Consider the following 22,134-nt stretch of genomic DNA (forward strand, 5'->3'; position numbering starts at 1 on the left):
GTGGGATCCAGGATGCAATTATCCTCCTAAGGGCATCATCAGTGATGACTGCTCTTCCCCTTCGGGCCAGGAGGAGGGAAACTGGAAGAGGAAAGGACATGGGAGCAGCATCAGTTAGGATCGTGGGTGGAAGAGGGCGGCTGGTGGTCAGACGTCAGGTGGCTTTGGGGGCAGCAGAGCATCCAGGCGAACCCAGCCGTCTGTCGGACGGGAGGGCCCCGGGCACGGTTGTGCTGACCCGTGGCTTTGCTGCAGCTCAACACTTAATTGCAAGGTGAGTTGGTAGAGCAAAGGGCTGTGAGCCAGATAGAGACATATTGATCAAGAGCAGGGAAGGTCACTGAGACAAATTTTAAGCCTTTCCGCCTCTTCTGTGCTGCGGAAAAGCGGTGAAGTTGGATGCCTCAAGGTCTGCTCGCAGGAAAAGCAGCTGTAACGGCTGAGCCAGGGCTCCAGCCTGCACGCAAAGGGAGGAAAAGCCTGATTTACTCTCATCGCTCAGCTTGCGACTTGCTTGAGGGAGGCACCGCGGGGTAAGAAATGCAAATAAAAAGAGGATATTCAGGCCTCGGGAAGAGGCGAGAGAGCAAAGCACCCCAGTAGAGCTGGCAAAGCCTGAAATGATCTTTAAAGAGCAATATTGTGGACGGGGGAGAAAGCCAGCGCTTGTGCCGATGCCAGAGCAGGTGGGAGGCAGCGCGCCTCGTGGAGGGGCTGTCGCCTGGCTCCGGTTTAATTTTTCATGAACTACGGGTCTGTGCTTCACCGAGCACGCGGGTGCCACCGTGCCCGTTCCCACCGCTCCTGCCAGGCTGTGCCGGAGTTACACACTGTGTGCAGTTATACCCTGAACAAAGGAGACACCAAAAATGGTCCATGGGAGAGAGGAGGTTACATGAGGACAGAGCAGCTAGAAACGCCGGAAAATCAAGTTAGCCAGCCATTCTGTGACCTACTTTCCTTTTGGCGATAGCTGTGGCTTTGCAGGGGTGAATGGTTTCTAATTTTAGCTTATGGTTCATCAGGGAAGTCTATATATTTTTCTCACCGCCACGCTGGGTATGGATGAGGGGTTGGGATGCAGGCTGGTGCTGCCCTATAACAGATTTTCTCAGAATTCAGGTTTTCTGATGCTAAACGCCTATCACGCTGGTTTTCCCTCTTGTGACCTATTTAATGTGTACAATTTGAAAAGTTCCTTGGCGTTGGAGAGGATAATTGTGGAAAATGTGACCTGTAATCCCCTCTTGCTACACTCTGCTGGACAAGTAATTGATTTCCAGGAAGAAAAAAAAGTTGACTGTACAGATTCTGCTGGGGAAGAGCAGAGAGAAGCTGCTCTTGACTGCGGCGAAATCCTGTGCTGTGAGGCTGTGGTTGCATTTGGGAAGCTTTTAGGAGACTTGGTTTCTAGAGAGGCAGTTGATATTCGTGGTCACTGGTGCCTCCTGCCCTGGGTATGTGCTGACCGGAGCTGCCTTATTGTGTCTCCAAAGATGAGCTGTGAAATTGCACCTGAAAAAGGGCCTTTTGGGAAATGTTTGCAGCGTAACGCAGGAAAACACACGCACGTCTCCAAGCCAAGATTTCAGCTGTGAGTGCAAACCGTACCATTTCTGAAAGGATGTATGAGAACGGAAGTTAACATTTTTGTTACTCTCCGTAGACTAAACTGAGAATAAATAGTGGGCAGCATTTTCAAAAGCATCTGAGTCCTATTTTCAAAAGTACTTTTAGTCTTTGAAGAGACAGAATGATACTTGAAAACAGTGATGGATGCTAAAATCGCCGAGATTGTTCGGAAGGTGCAGTGGGGCTCTCAGGACCGCTTCGGCTGCAGGGTGCATGGGTGCGGGATGGGGTGCGTTTGCCCGTCCCCGTCACCCCCTCTCTGGGAGCTGGGTGCCGGCAGGATGGTGCAGAGGTACCTGGGGAAATCGGGTTGTGACAGGCATCTCGGTTGCTGCCGGAGGCTGACAGCGATGCAGGCCTTGGGGACCTCCTAAATTAAACCATGTGAGTGAGCTTTAAGTGTCTCCCCTGCGGGGGGGAAGCTGATCCCTGCTGGGTCTGGCACCTCTAAGGTGGTAGCTGTGTGGCACGGCCTCCTTGTGGGCTTTAATTTGCCCCTCTGGGATGCGTTATTGTATCGAGAGAAGTTAGCTACCTTCACCTCAAATCCCCATAACCAGGGCAGATCCTCTGTGCATATTTTTAGCCATCACTATAATCCGCTGGGCCGTTCACGGGATTCCTTGCATCTGTCTTCCCCTGAAATTGATTGAGCATACCTGGGTTTGAAGATGTTTTTGTGCTTTAAATGGGAATTTCCAGGTCCCTCGCTAAGCATGGGGAGGAGGGCAGCGTTGGTGTTGCTCCGCATTGCTCTCCCTGCCTTTCCTGGGACACTGGGCTGGCTGAGCTCTCCTTGTCAGCGTGTCCTGGAGGATGCTGCCCCGTGGCTGCCCTGCCTGTGCCGGCAGCCCACCAACGCGTGACTTCGCTGGGTGAATTCTCCTCCACGTCCCCTGCGTGCCCAAAGTCCCCATCAGCTACTGTGCACACATGCACGCAGGCGTGCTCATGCCTTCTCTCCGACTGTCGTGACGGATCTGGGGGGTTGAAGGCTCTCTGCAGACCTGCTGTGCATTGGAGCCAGGCAGGATTCCTGCCTGGAGACCAGCAAATGAAAAGCAGCCTCCGTCCTTGTCTCAGACCTGTCCCTGCAAACAAGCGCACGTCAGCTTTCCTCTAAAACATTGAGCTCATTTATCGGAGAGGGAGAGGTCGCGTCAGGACACGGCGTGACTTCGCCTTCCGCCGCCGTGCCAGAGAGGGGACGCCGCGTGCTGCGACCCACCGCAGCGTGGCGAGGGCTGGGACGAGTCCTCCTGCGTCGCCCCTGCGCGCTGCGGGTGCCGGTGGCTTGCGGCCGTGCGAGCCCATCCCTGCTTCGCTGTCAGCCCTCCAAAAAACTGGGTTTGATGCAGTGCAGGCAGTGGAAGCAGGCAGCAGCGTCTGTCTCGCTCTTGGGATTGAGTTGGTGGAAATCAATAAGATTAAATTTTAATTCGTTTTCTGTCTCGGTGCTTGTTCCTTCAAAAGGGCACAGCTATCTATCTATAAATTCAGCATTATGCTGTAAAATTGGAATTCAAAGGATTGTTTTGAACTTTTTCCACCCCCTGCTGCTGCTGTGTCTGTGCGGAGCGTGTTCCCAGCTATCCGTTTACCCTCCTCAAATACCTTCATAAAGCATTAATGCCCCATCCATAAATAAGAGAATAAATAAATGAACACTTTTAGCATTGCAAAGTATAATCTAGCCGTTAACTACTCAAAGGCACCGAGTGTGACTCAGATCCCACGGGGATTTTATGTCTGTATAACTCTGATTTTCTATGAACTCCTGATTTACATTAGAAAGGGAAGAATCAGACCTGCGTCGTCAGCACGGAGCTGGTGCAGTAAATAAAACCTTACCAGTGAAGCTGCTTTTGAGCATTAAATCTACAGAGTTTTTTTCAAATTTCAAATTATGTGCTAGCTGGGGGGGGGGCATTTCGTATTTGGCTGCTGAAAGGGCCTCGTTCGTTTTGCTTTTGTTTCTAATAACTTACTCTGGGCTTGCCTCATCTTGGCTCAGTGATGCAAGATGGGCTTTCGGATAGTCCGGAGGAAAACTGGAAAGGTCAGAGGTTAGATGCTCTTAACACTTCTGCATGATAGCAGGATTTCAAAAAAGATAGAACTGAAACATTTAGCCTGGAGTCATTGAGAATCCTTTCATTTTTTCTCAGATTTTAAGGAATTTTTTTTTGGTTGCTTGGTTGGTTTTTTTAATGGTCCCAATGTCTATTTTTAATGTCTGCTTCAGGATCTGGAGTTCCCAGTAGGTGCATTGACTTAGAAGCTTTGCCCACGACTAACCCAGACCAGATAATGCCACGTGCTGCATTTTCAGGTCCTGGAAATAAGGATGCAGAGAACCCAAATCTGTCGGAGGGAGGAGCATAGACCCTGCGGCACAGCTCCGGCTCCTTGGGTTGGGTGACCAGCGCTTTCCCATAACTGTTCCACTGCTGAGACTTTTATTTCTAAAAGCCTGCTGTGCAACGCCAACGTTTTCAGCAGTTTTGCAACGGCAAAACATTCAACAACAGTTTGCAATGGCAAAGCCTCGTTAGCACCTTGCTTTAAAATTGATATGCCTTTGATTGGCACTGTAACCTTGCAGACGACAGAGCGTGATGCTTGGTCGGTAGGCGAGTGGAAACCCAGCTGCGACAGGGGGTTCGCTCCTTGGCTGTGGACAGTGTATGAGCGAGCTGACCACAGAAACTGGCTGGCAATGACAAGCCAAAGCCGGAGACTGGCAAGCAACCGAAATGAGTCGGCTCGTCACGCTCTGCACAGGATAGGTGGGGACTGGTATTCACACATAGCTCCAACGTGACCCGTTTCCTCGGTTTTCTTACCATTTGTGATTAGTCATTCCTAACCACTGCTGCATGCATCTGCTGGCCCGAGCCTCGGGGATGGGGCTCCGACGCTGCTGGTGCGGTGGGGAGATGGCTCCAGCCAAGCGCAGGGAGGTGGGGGAGCGGGGAGCGTGCAGGGCACCCGCATCCCATGGGCACCCCGGGAGAGCATCAGCCCCTGGGCTGGGTGAGAGGAGCCTGGCACGTACCACCGAGGCTGACCAACATCCCCTGATGCTCAGGGACATTTGGGTTCAAGGAGAGCCTGGGGGAGGGCACACATCCTCAGGCTCCCGCGGTTGGGTTGGGAGCACCAGTGATGGCCATCCCTGCTGGCTGCGGGAGCTGGGGAGGGAAGAGCATCGCCTTCCCTTCCCACGGTGCCGGGGCTCATCCCACCTGCTCTGTGGGCAGGGCAGCAAATTGCTGGGGTGGTTTGGCTCTCGGAGAGAGGATGCTGAGGTTTAAAGGGGAAAAAATTAGTACCCGTGGTCGTAGGAATGAAAGCCTTTCCCTATGAAACCAGCACTGCCAGGTTGTGGTTTGGTCCCGGCAGATCTTGGCACAGAGGTAGGGCCTTTAAATCCCCCCCAGACTGTTTGCTTTTCTGCCTCATGTAGAAAGGTGTCTCGCCTGAGGGTTTCCATGATTTCTGCTGACTTCAGCCGCACTCCTCCTGAATTTTGTTTTAAACAAAGTCCGACTCCAGCCTGCCTCTTTGCTATGCCGCTCCTGCAGCTCCGCCTGTCCCCGGGATGTCGCGCTGCCGGGACAGGAATTTTTCCCAGCGCTGCCCTGCACGCGACTCTCCTGCCTCTCGATGGGCTTTGCTTATCTCCGTGCAGGACATGCCTGGTCCCAAATAGAAACCCTTCCATTCCCCAGCGCTGCTGCCTACGGGCTGCTATAAATAACCCCGGGAGCACGGTTCAGCTGCAGCAGCTTTGCACTGCATGGAGCGATGGCTGGAGTCAGTCCAAGAAAATGCCGCCTCCTAATTTCAGATCCGCTTTCTCAAAATAACTCTTGTGTTTCCTTCTCTTCCATTTTTAAACTTTGCTTTAAGAAGAGCCCACGCGAAATCCCAGACGCTCCCTCCTCTGGTTTCGGATGCTCTGCTGCCTCGTGGGGTCGGCTCGTCATCCCTGCGGGAGTTCGCGTGGCTGGGAAGTTGCTCTCCTGCCCGCTTCCCCCTCCCAAGCCTATTTTAAGTTTCGTCAAAGGAAAAACAAGGGGCTGGAGTTTGCTTTGGAAGCCAAATGCTTTTTAGGCAAGAATGGAGATTTTCATAGTCTATAGGGAGGCTTTTGTTGTTGACGAAGATATCTTCAGCTCTAGGCTTGTTGGAGGAGCGTGAGATGGGGTAAGAGCGTGACCTCCCCAGCCGGGGTCTGCCTGCCCATGCCCCTGCCTGTGCGGAGATGGGGAGGGAAGTGTTTTGGGGGCAGATGCTGCTGCTTGCCACATCTGCGGGTCCCCTTTGGCATCCGTGGGCCCCACAGTGACACAGATCGGTGTTTGCGGTTCAGCCACGCTTCTTGAGACACCTTGATCCCACGTGAAATGCACGTGGAGGACTAGTATGTGATGGGCTTCATCTCTGCGAGCTGTGCCTAAACGTGCTGCAGAGGAGGTGCCTCTGCCCTTGGAAGTGCCCATGGTTCGCTCATGGCCGTGCCGGTGCGAAACCCAGAGCTGCTCTACTGGAGCAAAGCGACTGCGATGGTAAATGGGAGCAAAATTCAGCCTTGGGGCTTCAGTCCCTCTGCAAATGCTGCTGCTCCCAGTGCTGTAGCAATATTTCAAGACTCTCTACCGAATCGGGAAAAGGGGTCATTAGCTGCTTGCTGTGGAGCTGCAGAGGGACTATAAAACCAGTGGGGATCTTCATGCATCTCACCAGAAGTAATGGCTGGATTTGCTTCCTGATACATTTTATTCTGTTAAATAACGGGGATTGCAGGCATGGGTGGGGTTATTCAGCAGGCGTAGGATGAACCCTCTGGTTTCCTTCTGCAGGGTCAATCACTAAACGTACTCCTAATGAAATCAATATCGGAACTGGGTCCTAGGTGGCTGTGCCTTTGGAAAGGAAAGGATTTAACAGGGCTGCCGGTGGTCTTCAGCAAAGGTCCTGCAGCTGTGGAGAGAGCTGGAGGCTGCCCTTGCATGTGGATGGTTTGAGGTTTGCCTACATTCCCCAGCCAGGCTTCTGGCTAGCTGGGTCCCCAGGTGGGAGCGTGTCTCTCTGTGTCTCTCTGTCCTCCAGGACAAGCCCCAGCACGGTGGGAACCTTCTGCTGGGTGTAATATGTTCTTCCCAATTCTGCCACCAGCTCTCACCTCGGTCTGCGTGGCCTTTCAGACAGCTCATTACGGTTCTGCTATGATCTGATAAATGCAGCAAGGAGCATCAGCAATTACAGATGGTGTCAAGAGTTAATTGGGCAGCTTTCAAGATAGAGGCATTTCTTTGTGTACGTACAAAGATATGACGTGCTCGGAATAGCTTCCCCTCCTGATCTTTCGTTCTGGAGACGTGTACGTTACAGTCGGTTAATGCAAGACAAATTATGTCATTCTTCTTGATTTGCCACATGTTCTGCCTATGGTGATTTGCCTCTGGGTTGTCTCATTAAGTTGTCTAAACATGGCAAATGCAGTAGCTGAACATACTCAGCTTTTTCTCAAAGTTAATCGCATTGTACGCATGGGCCTCCAGCATTGTCGGTTCCTAGCTGTGCCATCCGCCGCTGCCAGAGCATCTTTCACCAGCGCCGGTGCCCGGGAGAACGGGCCTGTGGTGGGACGGGCTGCCTCGAGCTGGGGCTGCACTCTTCTACCCACAATTATGCTGTGTGCAATTAATGGGGGTGCTGATTTTTGTCTCCAGTATGCATCAGAAAATATTCAGGTAAGCTGCTGCTTCCTACTTGCCAGCAAGTGATGTTGGGCAGGAGAGCGGTTGGCCGAATCACCCTCTTGGCAGCGGATGCAGTGTCTTTTGTAGCAGTTTTAATGACCCCCACTGAAAATCTTACCCTCTGGTTTTAATGTTTTAAAGTTTCCACGTGCCACGGTGCTGATGTTCTCCAAGGTCAGCAGATTTTGTAGCTCTGGGAGACCTAAATATTAAGTTCTGGCTGGGAGTTCTCCATTGCGTGATGAATATTTCTAAGGGGCGAGTTCCTGGGCAGACTTGGCCTGTTCCCGTTAATGGAGTCAGGTGTGCAGTGGTGGAAGCATCTAATGCTTCGAGGGGAGCTGGGTCGGGCTGTGTGGCTCTTGGGTTTCTTGCCCAGGGTGTGTTTGCTGGGGTTTGATTTTTCCCCATCATCAGCTGGAGCATCCTTCGGGACGGCAGAGCCAGGCGCTGCGTTAGCCAGGGCTGTCTCGTCTTTGTGAACCCAGTGGGAAATCCCCTTTCAGGGAGGGGATCTCACGTGGAAGAGGCACGCACTCTGTGGCAGATGTGGTATTTTACGAGGAGGGTAGATGCATGTCTCTCATAGCTTGGGCCACGTGTTATACCCCGTTGATCTAAAGCTTTGCGAGTGCTGCGCTTTGCAGGTAGGTCCTGGCGCTGGGGATCACTTTGTGTCCCCTGTGGGTCAGGTGGGGACGGTCCCTTCTTTCCCTTACATGTCAAAGCACCCTCCCATCGGCAGCAGTCTGGCGTGGGAGAAGAGTTGGGCGCAGTTTATTGCAGTGCAGAAAACGTAATTGCCGTGTGTAAACACGTGGCTCCTTTCCCCAGAGCCTGAGCCCCAGGCGAGGGCAGGCGCTTGCTTCTGTCACAGCTGTTTCCCGGCATCTCCCGGGCCTCGTTCCGGGATGCGCTTGCTCTCCAAAGACCCATCTCCGTCATTGGGACGGCCGTGCTTTCCCTGTGGTCCCTGCAAGCATCTCGCCGCCAGTCCGGCACCGGACAGAAGTGTGGTGTGCACCGAGCGGCACGCCGGTAATGCGGGAGCAAGCAGCGGGGTGGCTGCCCCGTCTGCGCGTCCCCAAGGGCTGGGGAGAGAGCCGGGTGCTGGGGACACCTCCCTGCCCGTGGTCCTCTTAGGATGGAGTAGGGACTCGCGAGAGGCCAGAGGGGCAGAGCAGCTCTCTGGGACGGGCTCCAGCTGGGTTTCGGGCTTTGCCACAGCATCGCTAGCTGCTCCGCTTCTCTGTGTGTGTGTGCCCTTGCCTGTGAGGTACACGCAGCAATCGTGACATCTGTGAACCCTGAAGTCTGCTGCGCAGGAGCGCTGCGGATGAGCAGGCAGGGATGCATTAATAGCGGGGCTGCTGCGTGCATCGTGCATATGTGTGGGGACGGTGCCAGAGCAGGCACGCTTCGTGGTTACATCTCTCCTAGCATCCTTGAAGTTACTTCTAAATTGCAAAGAAGCTTTGCGTTCTTCCGAGCGTGCAGTAAATAGAGGAGCTGGAAACGTGTCCTGGTCATCCTGTTGCGGTGAGGCACCTGGCGTGGTTTTGCAGCCAGGCTGGGGCTGTTTCGCCGGGGCCCTGAGCTTGGTTGCGGGCAGGGTGACTCATGCAGCTGCTCCCGGGGCCAACTCTGCAAAAGTGCACACTGGCAGATCAGACTGTGTGTGGGTGTGCAAAGCCTCGGCGAGGAACTTGCACACCTACCAGCTGCATCGGCACTTCTGAGGACCAGCCAGCAGCGGGGGGGGTAGGTGAAGCTCTCAGAAACCCACCGAGGGGGACGGACGTGGGGGCAAGCTGGCAGGGCGATGCGCCAGCTTTTGGTGAGACATCCGCTGCGCGGAGACCATGGGAAACTCATCCTGCCGTGAGCCAGTGGGAAGGTGAGAGGTGCTTGGTGCTAGAGAGCAGCGTGAGCCGGACCCCGGAGCTGAAATCCCTTCCCTGCCCGGGGCAGGGGGGGTGTCTTCACCCAGGGTTTGCCAAGGCCCCGCTGGCTCTGCCGGGGAGCCCAGCCCCAGCCCTCCCCAGCTCCCCAGCCCTGGGGCTCAGCTCCTGTCCTGCAGCTTCAGCGGGGCTCTAGTGCTTAGTGGGTTAAAATGCTGAACGTGCTTCAAAAAAGGGTTTTTCCCTCCTCCCTCTGCACCCCCTGCCCTGTCTTTAAATCCTGGGAAGCTCAGCTCTGCCCACTGCTCTTTCACCCCTATTTCAGGCAGCTGTGGATTTTCTCTCCTCCCTACTCCAAAATAGCTAAAACTACCTGTTTTATGGAACCAACGCCTCTGAAAATCTGTCTCCTTGTCCCCCCCCCCCCCGCCAGGTATTTGGCTTTATCGGCTCAGCCCCGTGCCTTGTAGGCAGCGTGCAGCGATCTGGATTTATCGGACTGTCAGTAACCCCCACTGAAAAGCCTGGCTTTGCGAGGAAGTGCTGTTTACTGAAAATGTCATCTTTTATGTAGACTCCTGCTGCAATGAACCCATGTCTTTTTTTCAGGACTGTTTAATTAGTAACCACTGCACAGCCCCTGACATGGGTTCCTGGGTGGTTTTTTTTCTTCTAATAAGCACTAGGTAGCTTGGCTGGGGGCAGAGAAGGGCTCCTCTGTGGCAGGGAGGGGAAGGAAGCGAGAGCAAGATGAGGAGCCAAGGGCAGCTCAAATCTAACGATCACATGCTCGTGAAGCGATGAATCCTAGAAAGGGCATCTCTGTGTGCGTGCCAGCTCGCCCACCCTCCTCCTCCTCGCACGGCGGCCGTGTGGAGGTAGCGGGTGCGATCCCCCCGCCTGGCACCCAGAGCGGCCGGGGATTCAGGTCGCTTCCTGGGCAGAGCTCAGATTTGTTGAAGTCGTGATAACTCGAGTGCTGGAGCCCTTCGCCTGTGGGGCTTTCCTGCAGCTCCAGAGGCTGAGCTGAACCTTTCCACTCACTTTCAGGCAGGAGTGGGATTTGTGTTGGCTCTGCGGAGGTTTGGGAAGGGGTTTTAGCACAGAGGGAGAGCTGGAGTAGAGGGCTGTGACTGTAACTGATGGCAGAAATAACTTTTCTTCTCCTTCTCCTCTTTCCTCCCTGCAGAAGAAGGCAGAGGCTGCCCACCGGATCCTGGAAGGACTGGGTCCCCAGGTGGAGCTGGTGAGTGTTACCTCTCGCTGCGGGGAGCGGGAGCCGGGCCAGGTTTGGAGAGGTTTCTGGGTGGCGAGCGCAGCACCCTGTGTGCGCAGCACCCTGCATGTGTGTCTAAGCTGTCAGAAGGAAGCGCGCTGCTGGCCGGGACCTCTCGCTGGCATGGCACCAAGGCAGGAAGCGAAGTGGCTGAGATGAGCACTGAAACAGGCAGACACACACACCCCCAGCCCTCTTCGGGGAGCCTTAACCCTTAAGGTCCTTCCTCGCATGCTGCAGCGGAGCTGGGTGGTGGAAGGGGCTCCGGCGCAGCCTGCCTCTGCTTGGGATGCTGATGGCTTCATCTGCTGACGGCAGCCACAGCGCCGGGGCTGCGGGGCCGCTGCCTGGCCAGCCAGCCTCGCGGTGCTGCGTGGGAGGGATGGGTCCTGGGGCAGCTCTCCGCTGTCCCGCCCTGCTGCAGAGGGAGGAGGGTGCTGGAGGGTGCTCTGTAAGCGCAGCTCGGTCACAGCTGCAATGACCTGCAGGTATCGGGGCTCGCACACGTCCTATTGCTGTCTCCCTCATGCACAGGGAAGCCGAGAAAAACAACTTGTCATAAATTGTCAGTTTGGGGCTGTCCCCTCATCAGCAAAATCCAGCTGTAAGTCAAGCGACTGATTGATGGAGGGGTGGCTGAAAACAACCTCTGAGGGTCTGGAGAAGGGTGCTGAGAAAGGGTGCGTCTGCAGCGATGCTGCTGGAAGGATCGGAGGGGGACGGACATGGTCTGACGGAGCATCTCTTGCTTTGCACTGGCCATGGGGTGCCACAGAGGGAGCCGTTCCTGCCAGGTGGGAGGGGGCAGCTCACAGTTCTCAGCAGCTGTAATTTGGACTTGCCTTGTGGAGGTGATACTAATCACTATCTTCCCCGGGCGCGTAAGGGAGAGGTCACAAGGGAATTAGTGCTCGCTGCTACGTGTCGAAGCCCGCTTCCTTGTTTGGGGAGGTAGTGCTCATTATTTTTCCTTTGAGTCACCAGGGTCAAACCCTTTGCTCTCTTTCTGCTCTGAAGATTGGCAGTGCGTGGGGTTGGTGCTTCCTCGTCTGAAAGATGTTGCATTTCCTTTCCTTCCTCCCCTGCTTCCCCCCCCCCCCCCCCCTTTTTTTTTTCCTTTGTTTTTTAGTTTGTTGATGCTTTGCTCTTGGGTGCTGACGCTGCACAGGGGAGCTGCAGCGGAGTCCAGTGCAAACCTTTCCTCTGTTGCCCTGCCTTATTCCTCGGAGGGCAGGGGAAACCTCTGCTGAGGAAACCCTGCAAAACCGCGGTTGGGCTCTGTGTGCATCTTGCAGACTGTCTCATCTGTCTGCCCAGAGAGAGATGCTTCCTATGGCCCAGCCCCCACGCTGTGTCAGGCAAAACAGCACCCGGGACCTGCCAGTGGCCTCTGAGAGATGAGATGAATAGTCAGATCTTCTTCTGAGTTGGAAAGGAAGCAGCTCCAGGAAGGAGAGCAGCTTTGCATGCTCTGCCCAACGTGCACGCCTGCTCCGCTGTGTTGCACGCACAGTGCACCAGCCCTGGAGCTGCTGCAACCCAGAGGTCTCTTGAGGCGGCCTGGTGCTAGTCCTCGTGCAAAGCCTCTGCAAGGAGCGGTGGTGGCTGTCACCCAAATGCAGGGTCTTGGATTCCTGTCGGCTCCGCTCAGGCTGCTGACATCTTGCTTTTGGTTTTTCAGAGAGCTCTGGTTATTACATTTGCAACAGCGATGGTGACGGATGCACATCGGCTCGGTAGCAGGGCAGCTTGCCAGGGGCTGATGGTGCGAGGCGAGAGGTCACAGTGGAAGTCAGTCGCGGCTGAGAGAGGCCGGAGGTTACCGCAGCGTTGGCAAATGGCAGCTGCGAGCGGGGTGAGGTGGTACGAGGTCTTGGGTGCTGCTTGCAGGACGGAGCCGGAGGCTGCGTGCCCAGCTTGCGCTGGCGTTAATGGGTGGAGGGGCCGTGGCGGGGCTCTGCCCTCTCTCCTGCTGGCGGCAGGTTGCTCCAAGGGGTTTGTGTTTGAGCGAAGAAAGTCATCGCCTGAGCACATCGATGGGCTTGTTGAGGCTGCCTGTAGCACTAGCTGGAAGGAAGGGTTTTGAGAATGATCCAGTATAGCATAAATAGGGATTTACCCAGAAGTTTTAGGTCTGTGTCAGGGGTTTCCCATCAAGTTGGAAGCTGCTGGGAGATGGCCCAGCTCTGGTGGGAAACTCTAGTTCCTGACTTCAGTCTTTTAAACAGCTCCCTCTGAGCTTTCAGCTCTTCACTGAAACTGGTGTCCTTGGGTTGTACATCTCAAGGAAGCAGCAAGAGTTTGTTGCTGGTTCCTGGCTTCCTACTGCTTTGACCTTACAAGGTCTGGCCCTGCACTTTTTATCTTAGAGGTGTCATTCATGTCTGATCCTCTTTGGAGTATCCTCGGTTTTGTGCTCCTGGGGTTTTAAACGTGCAGAATTGCCCCCGAATCCCTTTGCCCGTTACTCCTTGCTGGTGCCTCTCCATCCTGTCTGCGGGGGGTTGTGGGTGGTCCTGCACCTCTTCCCTGGCCCCCACGTCAGCCCCAGCCGATGCAGAACACGCCGGTGTGCTGCGCAGTCGCGGCCGCTGCCCTCCGCTTGGCCGGGGCTCGGCTCCCTGTCCCCGTGGTGGAAATCACCCCTGCGCAGGGATCCCCGAGAAGCAGGGATCCAGTTGAGGTCCCGGGAAGCTGGCACTCCCCTGCGGGTCAGGAGGAGGTTGTGACTCAGTAAACCAGGACTCTGCTCATTTCATCCCTGCAACGTAGCGGTACCATTTTAAAAATGACCCCATGTTTTCCCCGGGGAGAAATGTCACTGAGATGTGTAGTCTGAACGCTGCAGTGGCCAGAAAGCAATCAAGACCTTTCATTCTGTTTTATTTTTAAAGAGCTTTCAGTAAATCCAAGGTTTTTCCAGTGATAGCTTTGCATTGCAATTATGTTTTTCTAAAATTTCATCCCCCAGAGAAATGCATTACATGTCCCTTACCCTGGAGGAGCTCTGTGGATGTTTTGAACATGTCACCTTACCCATCTGACCTGTCAGCTTTACTTCTGCTTACTCATTGAGAAAGCTGTAATGCTGTGCAGGTTGCGGGTGGCTCTGAGAGAAGATGCTGTTTCTCAGTCCCTGCTCTATTGAGAATAAAGTTTCTTTAACTATTTAGTCTGTGAGGATATGTTCTCTATGGCGTAGGTAGAACTTGTCTCCTGGGCTTGCTCCACTGCGTGGGCTGAGGTGCAGTGCCAAGGGTGTTGTGCAGGCAGAAATCTCTTTGAGATGCTGGTGTCATGTGGACGTTGGGTTTGGGTCCCAGAGTTTCTTATTTCTGAATGTTTGGGCATTTCTTTTAAAGTGATGCATTCCAGTGCTTGTCTGTTAACACTTAGGTTTGCTAACTGAGGATTTGAGTGGCTGTTTATATCATAGAAAGGTAGCAGTGGAAAAGAATCAGCAGCCTTTGGTGAGCTGAGTGGCATCAGGGCATCTGTGGTGTCCACGTGCACACGAGCATCTTCTAACCCAGGTGCAAACCAAAGTGTTTACTGCACTGCCTTCTCCCAGGAGGAAGGTCTCTGCAACTCACCGCATGCCAGCTTCTTTGCTTTGATTTTTATGAGCACAGAGGAAAGAGAGGCACTTTTGTTTATCAATATTTCCAGTTCCCGCAGTCCTCTCCCAAGAGGCAGTCGCTGGTCAAGGCAGCCCAATCAAGCCTGTCCAGGGTGACTGTGGACGTGATGCTCCAGAGCCACGGCTTGATTTCTTCTCTCTGTGGTGCAGACCTGCCTCTCTTGAGCTACGTGATGAGACGGATGTCTGTGTTCCTCTGAGCTTTCCAAGCGTGAAGTGCACAGCCAGCTCTGAGCTGGGAGTCGGACCAGCAGATCTAAGAGGATTCATGATAGAAATACCCCTGGGGAAGGGGCACTGCTGAGAACATGTCTCCTTCTGGGGGACCTGCTTGTCCCTCTCATCTGCCCTGGCTCTGACAGCACGGGGTGGCCGGGTGTCTCCGTGCGGGTGTCTCCTGGCAGACTCGCAGCCCGCCGTCCCCTCGCAGGGTAACAGATGCCCAAACGCTGCCGCCAGCCCCGCAGCCCTCCTGGGAGGCAGCAGTTCATCTCACCCCGTCTGCCTGCCTGGGCTCCTCTGCGTGCCTCTTCCGTGCGGGGATTGCGTGTGCTTTCCCAGCGAAGAGGGAGATATCCAAGGGCAGCCAGAAAAAGAAGCTGATGACCTGCTGGTGCCAAGATGCAGTGGTGATGGGCTGCAGAGAGCAGGGAGAGCTACACTTGGTCTCCTTTCTATGCAGACCGATGTGGCTGTCCCGGTGTGTCGCAGTCCCAGGTGAGGCAGTATCTGTTTTTTACAGGGCGGTAGAGACAGGCTGGCTCTGTAGAAAACCAAGCTTCTGTGACAAGCACCTGTGATGGTGATGGGGAGATACCACGGAGGAGGTGAGAATAGCACCTTCTTCAAACCGGAGGAGAAAGGGACCCACATGTGTTTGCAGGTTCTTTCCTCTCCAGTGCTGCTCACCAGGTTGAGCAGATGTTCAGCAGATGTTTTGCTCTTTTCCTGTGTTTAATCTGAGATGAAATTGAGTGGACCCAGAGCGTAGCCTCAGCTGTATGGCCACAGTAGGAAGGTGAGCTGGTTTGTATGTAGCCACGGCCAGGATGCTGCCTTCAACCAGTGTCCGGCCATCACGTGTCCCCTGCCTGTGTTTGGCCACAGATTTTAGACCGCTCACAGCTGATCGGTGAAAGTTTGTGGATGAACTGCTTGAAAACTTGGGTGACGTTTCTGTGGTTGGACAGGAGCTGTGCTTATTAGGTGCCCAGTTGCTGACGATGGTTGGGCCATGGCAAGCTTTTGATTAGCACAGTCTTGGACGTGTTCACACCAGCTTAGCCAATGACTAGAAAAGCGTTGAAGGGCTTAATCCTGAGCACCCTGTCAGCCTGCTTACGTGGACACAACTGGTGGCAGCTCCTGGAGCACGGCCTGAGCTGTTAATCACAATGGGTGGGATCGAGCGTGGTCTCTGCGGCACCTCTCCCTCCCAGAGGTGGGACCCTGTACTGTGGCAGGTTCCCCAAGGGTACATCACCTGCGGATGGGAAGGGAGAGGTAGCGAGGGCAGTGACCGGCTGAAGGTGGCCAGGGATGGATCCAGCTCTCCTGACTCCCCGTGGAGGGCCCCAGCACGTCCCCAGTGAGGGTGTGGGGGACAGAGCAGCTCCATGATGGGTGCTCACCTCTGGTGCTGGAGACAGCCACGGTCACTGGGCTCTCCAAAGGGCAACCCTGGACAAAACACTTGTCCTACCGGAGCCCAGTGCCCCTCCTGAGGGACGAACAAGAGCATCGCTCTACGCATGGGTGCTGGGGGACTGCGGCGACATGCCCGGGGACCAACCCGCCCCGGCATTGCTGGAAACCGTAGGGGCGAACGCTTGTCCTGCCTGCAGTTGCCTGCGCTTGGCTCCCTGGGAGAGCTCAGGCAGGCTTTTGCCGCGTAGACATAACAATTTGCAGCACACAGACTGTCTCTTCCCGCTCCCCAAGCCCCCCTTTCCCCTCGCCTCCCCCGTGTCATATGTTCCAAAGCGCACTGCGTTTTTCAATCAGTGAATAACAACCACGTACTCCGCCGTGCCGTGTTTATGTGGATTACGTCGCAAATTGCTTGTTCTGAGCCAGCTCGCTCGAGCGCTGCCTGCCCTCCCACGGGCTGAGCCGGGATGCACCGTGACTCGAGCGGTGCCGCCGGGAGCCAGCACCCTCCAGTACGGCCAGGGAGCGGGGCTGGGGGGCACCGGGCGGGCTGGGCGGCACGGGGACGGGTGCCTGGGCTGGCACAGCTCGGGGAGACGGGAACCTGCACCGAGGCGGCAGCGCTTCTGACAGGTTTAAGTTTCTAAATGTCAGACCGTACCATTTATGCCTTCATTTTTCTTATTTATTTCAGCCATTATACAACCAGCCTTCAGACACCAGGCAATACCATGAAAACATTAAAATGTAAGTACGTGGCAATAAAGGCTATTTTAAATGTCAGGTTGGGCATTAGGCTGGAGCGGGAGGGATGCTAGCTCACTCCCAGACCCCGATTAAAGCTGCCGAGGAATCACGAGCATCCTTTTAGAGCGGGTGTTTCGCCGCTCTGGGTGCCTGAAGCACAAACCAGCTCTAGGAGCGGCTCCAGGAGCCCAGCAGTTGGGAGCCGTAGCTTCGGACGGATGCTGAAGGTGCTGTTTGATTTTTCTCGAGGGGGTGGACGCGGGTCCTGGCTGGTCTCTTGGCGTTTTCCCAGAGAGCACTCACCTTGGGTGCTTTCTTCTGTGTTTTACGCATACTGAAGTACGAAATCAGCTGCCAGCGCGCGTGCGTGTGTGTGTGTGTGTGTGTGTGTGTGTGTGTGTTTGCATGCGGGAAAAATGAGGCAAAATGAAAAGTTGCAATTACAATTAGATTTTCATGAAGCACCTCTTGAATGTCTAATAACAACTGGTTATTTCAAAGATACTTACTGAGACCTAGCAATCATCTCATTTGACTTATCACCTCAATACACGATTTAATCATCAACCTTCATTTAATAACCACAGTGACTTCCTGAGCATAGAAGAAATATAACAGATAATGAGAATAGTGATAATTGTGATTATTGTTGGAAATTTAAATAGTCAAACCAGATCTGAAACTTTTATCTGCCTTGAATGAACCGATGATTGCTCTGAGCTGCCTGCAGCGTGTCTATTTTGGTACGGGCTCGGTCAGCTGGCGATAATCATCTTTAATAATCTATTAACAGAAGTTAATAATCTATTGCTTTTCAGTGGTATGTTAATTGATGCCAGGGGGATTATAGGGAAAGAGTTAACGTACCTCTGCTGTTCTGCTCTGCTGCAGGGGAGCATGGTAGGCGCTGGCGGTGTTTAGGTGCTGTCTGTGCCCAAGGGCTGCGGGGAGGAGGAGGAGGGTTTGGTGACATGACCCTGCTGCTCGCTGCCCAGCCCTGCTCGGTCCCTGCTCCACCGAAGGCTTCCTGTGTCATCCAGGCAATGCACTCTAAAACATTCAAACCCTGGAGTCACCCCGAGCCCTTTGGTTCCCACGAGGCTCGGCGGGTCCCCAAGCAGCCTCGCTGCCAGCACTGGGTGCTGGCCCCCTAAATGCGAGGGTCGTGTTCAGGTACTCGGTGTTGGCCTGGGTGCTGGGACTAAACCCAAGGTGCTGCTGTGCCATGCGCGTCTGAGGTAGGGGAGCATCATCTCCTGGTGGTGGGTGGGAAGGATGGAGAAGGCTTCTGCAGGGAGGGAAAGCAGACGGAGAAGTCAGTGGGAAACGATTGCTTTTCCTGCAGCTGAGAAATCCCAACAGCTTTTTGCTTCCAGATGTTTCCTTTGTGCTTTTTGTTGGCGATGCGTTTACACCTGGTTGATCGAGCTTGGCAGACACTTCCACAAGTCTTGGGCAAGGACCCCCCAGGATTTTGACACTCGTGTGCTTTGGCCTGGGTCTCCCGTCATTTCAGCCCTCTGGCCATTGGCTTTGGTGGACACGCTGCCTGCGAAGGCAGCTCTGAGGGGTGCGGAGGATGCAGACGTGTGCCCTCCACGCTGGCCGCCTCCCCCAGCCCACACTGCTCAGGTGTGCTTTTGTAGCTGCAAAGATGTAAAATAAGGCAAACAAAACCAGAACCACCCCCTCCAGTTCACTGATTCAACGCAGGACTAATGGAGTAGGTGGTGATTTTACAAGAGTAAATTGTAGTAAATTGGGAGAGGCGATGATGCTTGGCAGAAGGTCTGTGCTCCCTGCGGGCTTGCAGCCCCCTGCTTCTGGAAGTCTGTTTTGCTGTCAGTTCAGGGGGTTGACGGCTGATAAACCACCTCGTACGGCATCGGGTGCTGGCCCAAGGATGTGCTCTCCGCGTTGCTGGTTGTGACTCACCCCTGGCACTGACGGCATGTGGCAGTCACCATCTCTCGGGGTCCCCCGACTCCTGTCTTCTCTTGAAGGGCTCCACAGCCATTACAAGCTGGGTGCTGAAGGTGGCAATTTCAAGCTGATCGCTAGTTTTGTCCTTGAAAGAATGAGTTAAAAGTAGATCCAGATACTTCACCCACTCTCCATTCCCCTGCCAATATTTGTGGGTTTGTGATCACATTTTCCTGTGATTTAAACGATTTCCTGTCCTTGGTTGCTGCCTGAAAGATGGGCAGAAACCAGAGGGAGCTGACTGCGCAGGTCAGGAGCGAAACCAGTAACGAGATGTGGAGCCCCATCAAGCCACCTTCCCCTGCCGTCGGAGCAGGCGCTCCTCTCCATCCCTTCCTTTGTAGGCATCCGTAGGGTTACCCCAACCCTCTCGTGCGGCTGTAGCGGTGGCACTGATCGACCAAGGGGAGGCTGGAGCAGGCAGGCTTGGGGTTAATGTTCACTGTGATTAATGCTGCAAAAATATGGGAAGGAAACCACATGTTTTAATGAAAAGCCTCCGTCTCCTCCTTCCAGAAACCTCGCAATTAGCTGCCTTCAGCTGGTTATTGATGCCAGCCGAGCACATTCACAGATCTAGGTCAGCGAAAGGCCCTTGAGCAATCTGGGCTCCAGATGTTCGCTGCTTTTGACCGTGGGCCTGTCTCGGAGGTCCTGGGGTCTGAATTGCACTTTGCTACTTGTTGATGGATGTGCAGAGAAATCGCTGTGTCCTGTTCTCCCATCTTTTGGGTCCCTGTTGCACATTAAAGGATGTTTGGATGCTTGGGAGGCAGATACAAAATCAAGATTCCAGTGATTCTTCTAAGCAAATGATTCAGGGTGCTTTGACCAAGGGGAAGAGGTGTTCAGCTTCTTTGTTTTGACCAAATCATGCTTGGATGTTCAAATCCTACCTACAACGTCTCCAAATGCGGGCTGCATTTGGAGATATTTTTTGTTCTTTCCTTGTTCTTAATAATGTTTGTGCCTTTCTGCTCCATAGCCTGGAGGTGGCTGTTCCGGTAGGAGATGCAGTAAATCCTCAGGGTGCTGGGAGACACCAGCCGGATGCATTAGAGCACCAGAAGGACAACTGCCAGGACACCACAGGTTATATTTTGCCGAGGTGTAATTGGATGCAGATTCTTCTGAACGACTTCACCCTACGCAGATTTAACCCCGATGAAAAACTCTTTTGGCACGTTGCTGGAAAATCCTCTAGGTTGTGATTTTGTCCACAAAACCTCACTGCACGCTGGCTCTGTTGTGCTAAATAGAAACTGCTCCCGCGTGAAGCTGGTTTGGAGCCCCATCCCTGGGCACAGGAGGATGGCCAGGCTGTTACTATCACAAATGCCTTCTTTCTTTTTTTTAAACGTTTCCTAGGGCGGATTTTTTTCTCAGTTGAATGTTTGCAAGTGTCAGTGAGAAAACATTTGAATATCACAAAGCCAGGATTCCTCGATTTCTCTACAGCGACACTAGTTTAATTCTTCCTGCTTGTTTGCTTTGATTTTCAGTCGGGATGAGTCACTTATGCTAATAGAGCTGACTGGGGAGTTACGGGGGGAATTTCTACTCTTACTAAAATGTTACCGGTCTCTTATTTTCATGGAGTTTTATGGCCTGTCTCCTATTCAGTACAGTTAAAATTAATTTCATGCCCCAGTTCATTCCAGTGTTTGCAGCTTCAAAAGCTTTTAAGTCCTATTTAGCTGCCTCGCTGTGCTCTGTTACCCGTCTGCTTGGGTCTCTTTGGTTCACCTGCGAGTGCAGGCTTCGCGCAAACGTGGTTAATTTTGTATGCTACATCTGCCGCGTGATCTAAGGCACCGTTGAGTGGTTTGTGCCAAAGACTTGACCTACCTTTGATGGGACCGCGTCCTTTCTGTTTGAAATACCTGCTTTGCTAGAGGGAAGGGCTCTGCCGCTCTCTCATCAAGAAAGAAGAGAGCAAGATGGTGCTCAGTGCCCTCATTTTCATAGGGATGGGGTGAGCTTTGCCCTCATAGCTAGCTTGGCCCTTGCTGTTTTTCAAGGTGTGAGTTTTTTGGCTTTGCAATGGACTGACACGTTCCTTCAAGATGCGATGCAGCCCTGAACACAACCGGAGGCCACTTGAATGATTCTGCATCAGCTCAGGAGGTTGCAAAGACCCCTTTGTAAAGATTTTGCTGAAATATAGCAACAAACGCAGAGGACGCTTAGTTGTGCACCAGTTAAGCGCCAGTGCATCTGGTCTAGGTCTCTTATTTCAGTGTTTTGCCACCTGGATGTACAAGGATGAGAGCTGCTCTTCCTGGTAGTGATTTTGTGTATTCTCCAGACTCCTGGCACCAAAGGTATTAACCTTCTTTCCTCGAAGTGTTTGAAAAATGACAAGATGATGTTCATATGAGCAGGATCAATTACCTGCTGTCTACCTGGAGAGATATTCTCCGAGGGGGCCTTCATCTCTACAGCAGGAGATTCCTGATCGGTCAGCCATGAAAAATAGCCTGGTAGGACTCTCCTCCCCCCTTTCCCGAAGCAGTCATCTTGAAATCATAGTCTGTGGGATTTGTGTTTGAAAGCAAAATGTGAGCTTCTGAGCCTGTGAAAAGCACGCATAAGGAAAAGTGAAAAGCCCAGGGTAAGTACGTGCAAGGTGCTGTTCACAGCGTTTGCTTTAAACCTTCCCTTCAAGAGCTTCTCCTTGCTTTTACGCTGAAGTTCAGAAATGTCGGGGTGAAACTAGGCTGCATCCCCTTGAGATGCTGGGAGAGGTGTTGGAGAACGAAGATCTGAGTGTACAGTTAAAACAGATTAAGAGCTTGGTGTGATTCTGGTTTTCTTGCGTATCCAGATCCAGCGGCAGCAAAGCTGTGTGTACTGTTAATATTTGCACATCTGGGTTGCTGTCTGCAGCTGATAGCTTTTCGGGGGGCGGGGGACGACACATTGCCTCTGCGGAATCAAAATCTGAAGTCAGGATTTTCAGAGAGGTTTAGGGGCTTCTGAATATCTTTTTCTTTTTGAAATGCCCCCTCCCCCTTCTCCCAAAGGAGCAGAACAGCTTTCTTCTGAAAATCTAACTACTACAGCTTTTCAAATCACTTTGGAAAATTTAAGTCATCTTTTCATTACTGGCTGTTTAGGGGTTTTAGTAGCACTGGCTTGCCTCTGAATTCGTAGTCGAAGCCTGACATGTAACACAAATGCTCTTCCAAACCCTGTCATTACTAATGCATTCTCTTTCAGGTCTCTTTATTAGTGCTTGTAGACATTTTCCTCATTAGAAATTCACCTAGCAGCTCCCCGCTCATCCCATTCAAGGTTTCTCATCTCTTTTATTCTCTATTGGCATGCACTAGGGCAGAAGTATTACCTTGTGATGAATTACTAAATGATGGAGACACACACTGCAACCTTCTGCTTCTTTCTCTTGCCGGTGAAAAGCCACGTACGGGTTTTCGATGGACTATTTTGCAACACTTGGACTTGCAATGTCAGCCTGAACTTCAAAGGAAGGCAAAGGCATAGGACAGGTGCCTGACCGATGGCCAGAAGTGC

The 22,134-nt window shown here is 53.3% G+C and overlaps 1 protein-coding gene across 4 annotated transcripts in view; it reads left to right on the plus strand.

Moving 5' to 3' along the window:
* The window catches only part of NCOR2 (nuclear receptor corepressor 2), a 257,131-nt gene that overhangs the window by 131,729 nt on the left and 103,268 nt on the right, over nucleotides 1-22,134 (plus strand). For all 4 annotated transcript variants that reach the window (XM_082324898.1, XM_082324899.1, XM_082324900.1 and 1 more), the window contains exons 7-8: nucleotides 10,494-10,550; nucleotides 16,565-16,617. In XM_082324898.1, coding sequence (XP_082181024.1) covers nucleotides 10,494-10,550; nucleotides 16,565-16,617 — 110 coding nt within the window. The remainder of the gene's footprint in view (nucleotides 1-10,493; nucleotides 10,551-16,564; nucleotides 16,618-22,134) is intronic.

The sequence above is a fragment of the Platalea leucorodia genome (assembly GCF_965183815.1).
Source record: "Platalea leucorodia genome assembly, chromosome: 12".
Lineage (NCBI taxonomy): Eukaryota > Metazoa > Chordata > Aves > Pelecaniformes > Threskiornithidae > Platalea > Platalea leucorodia.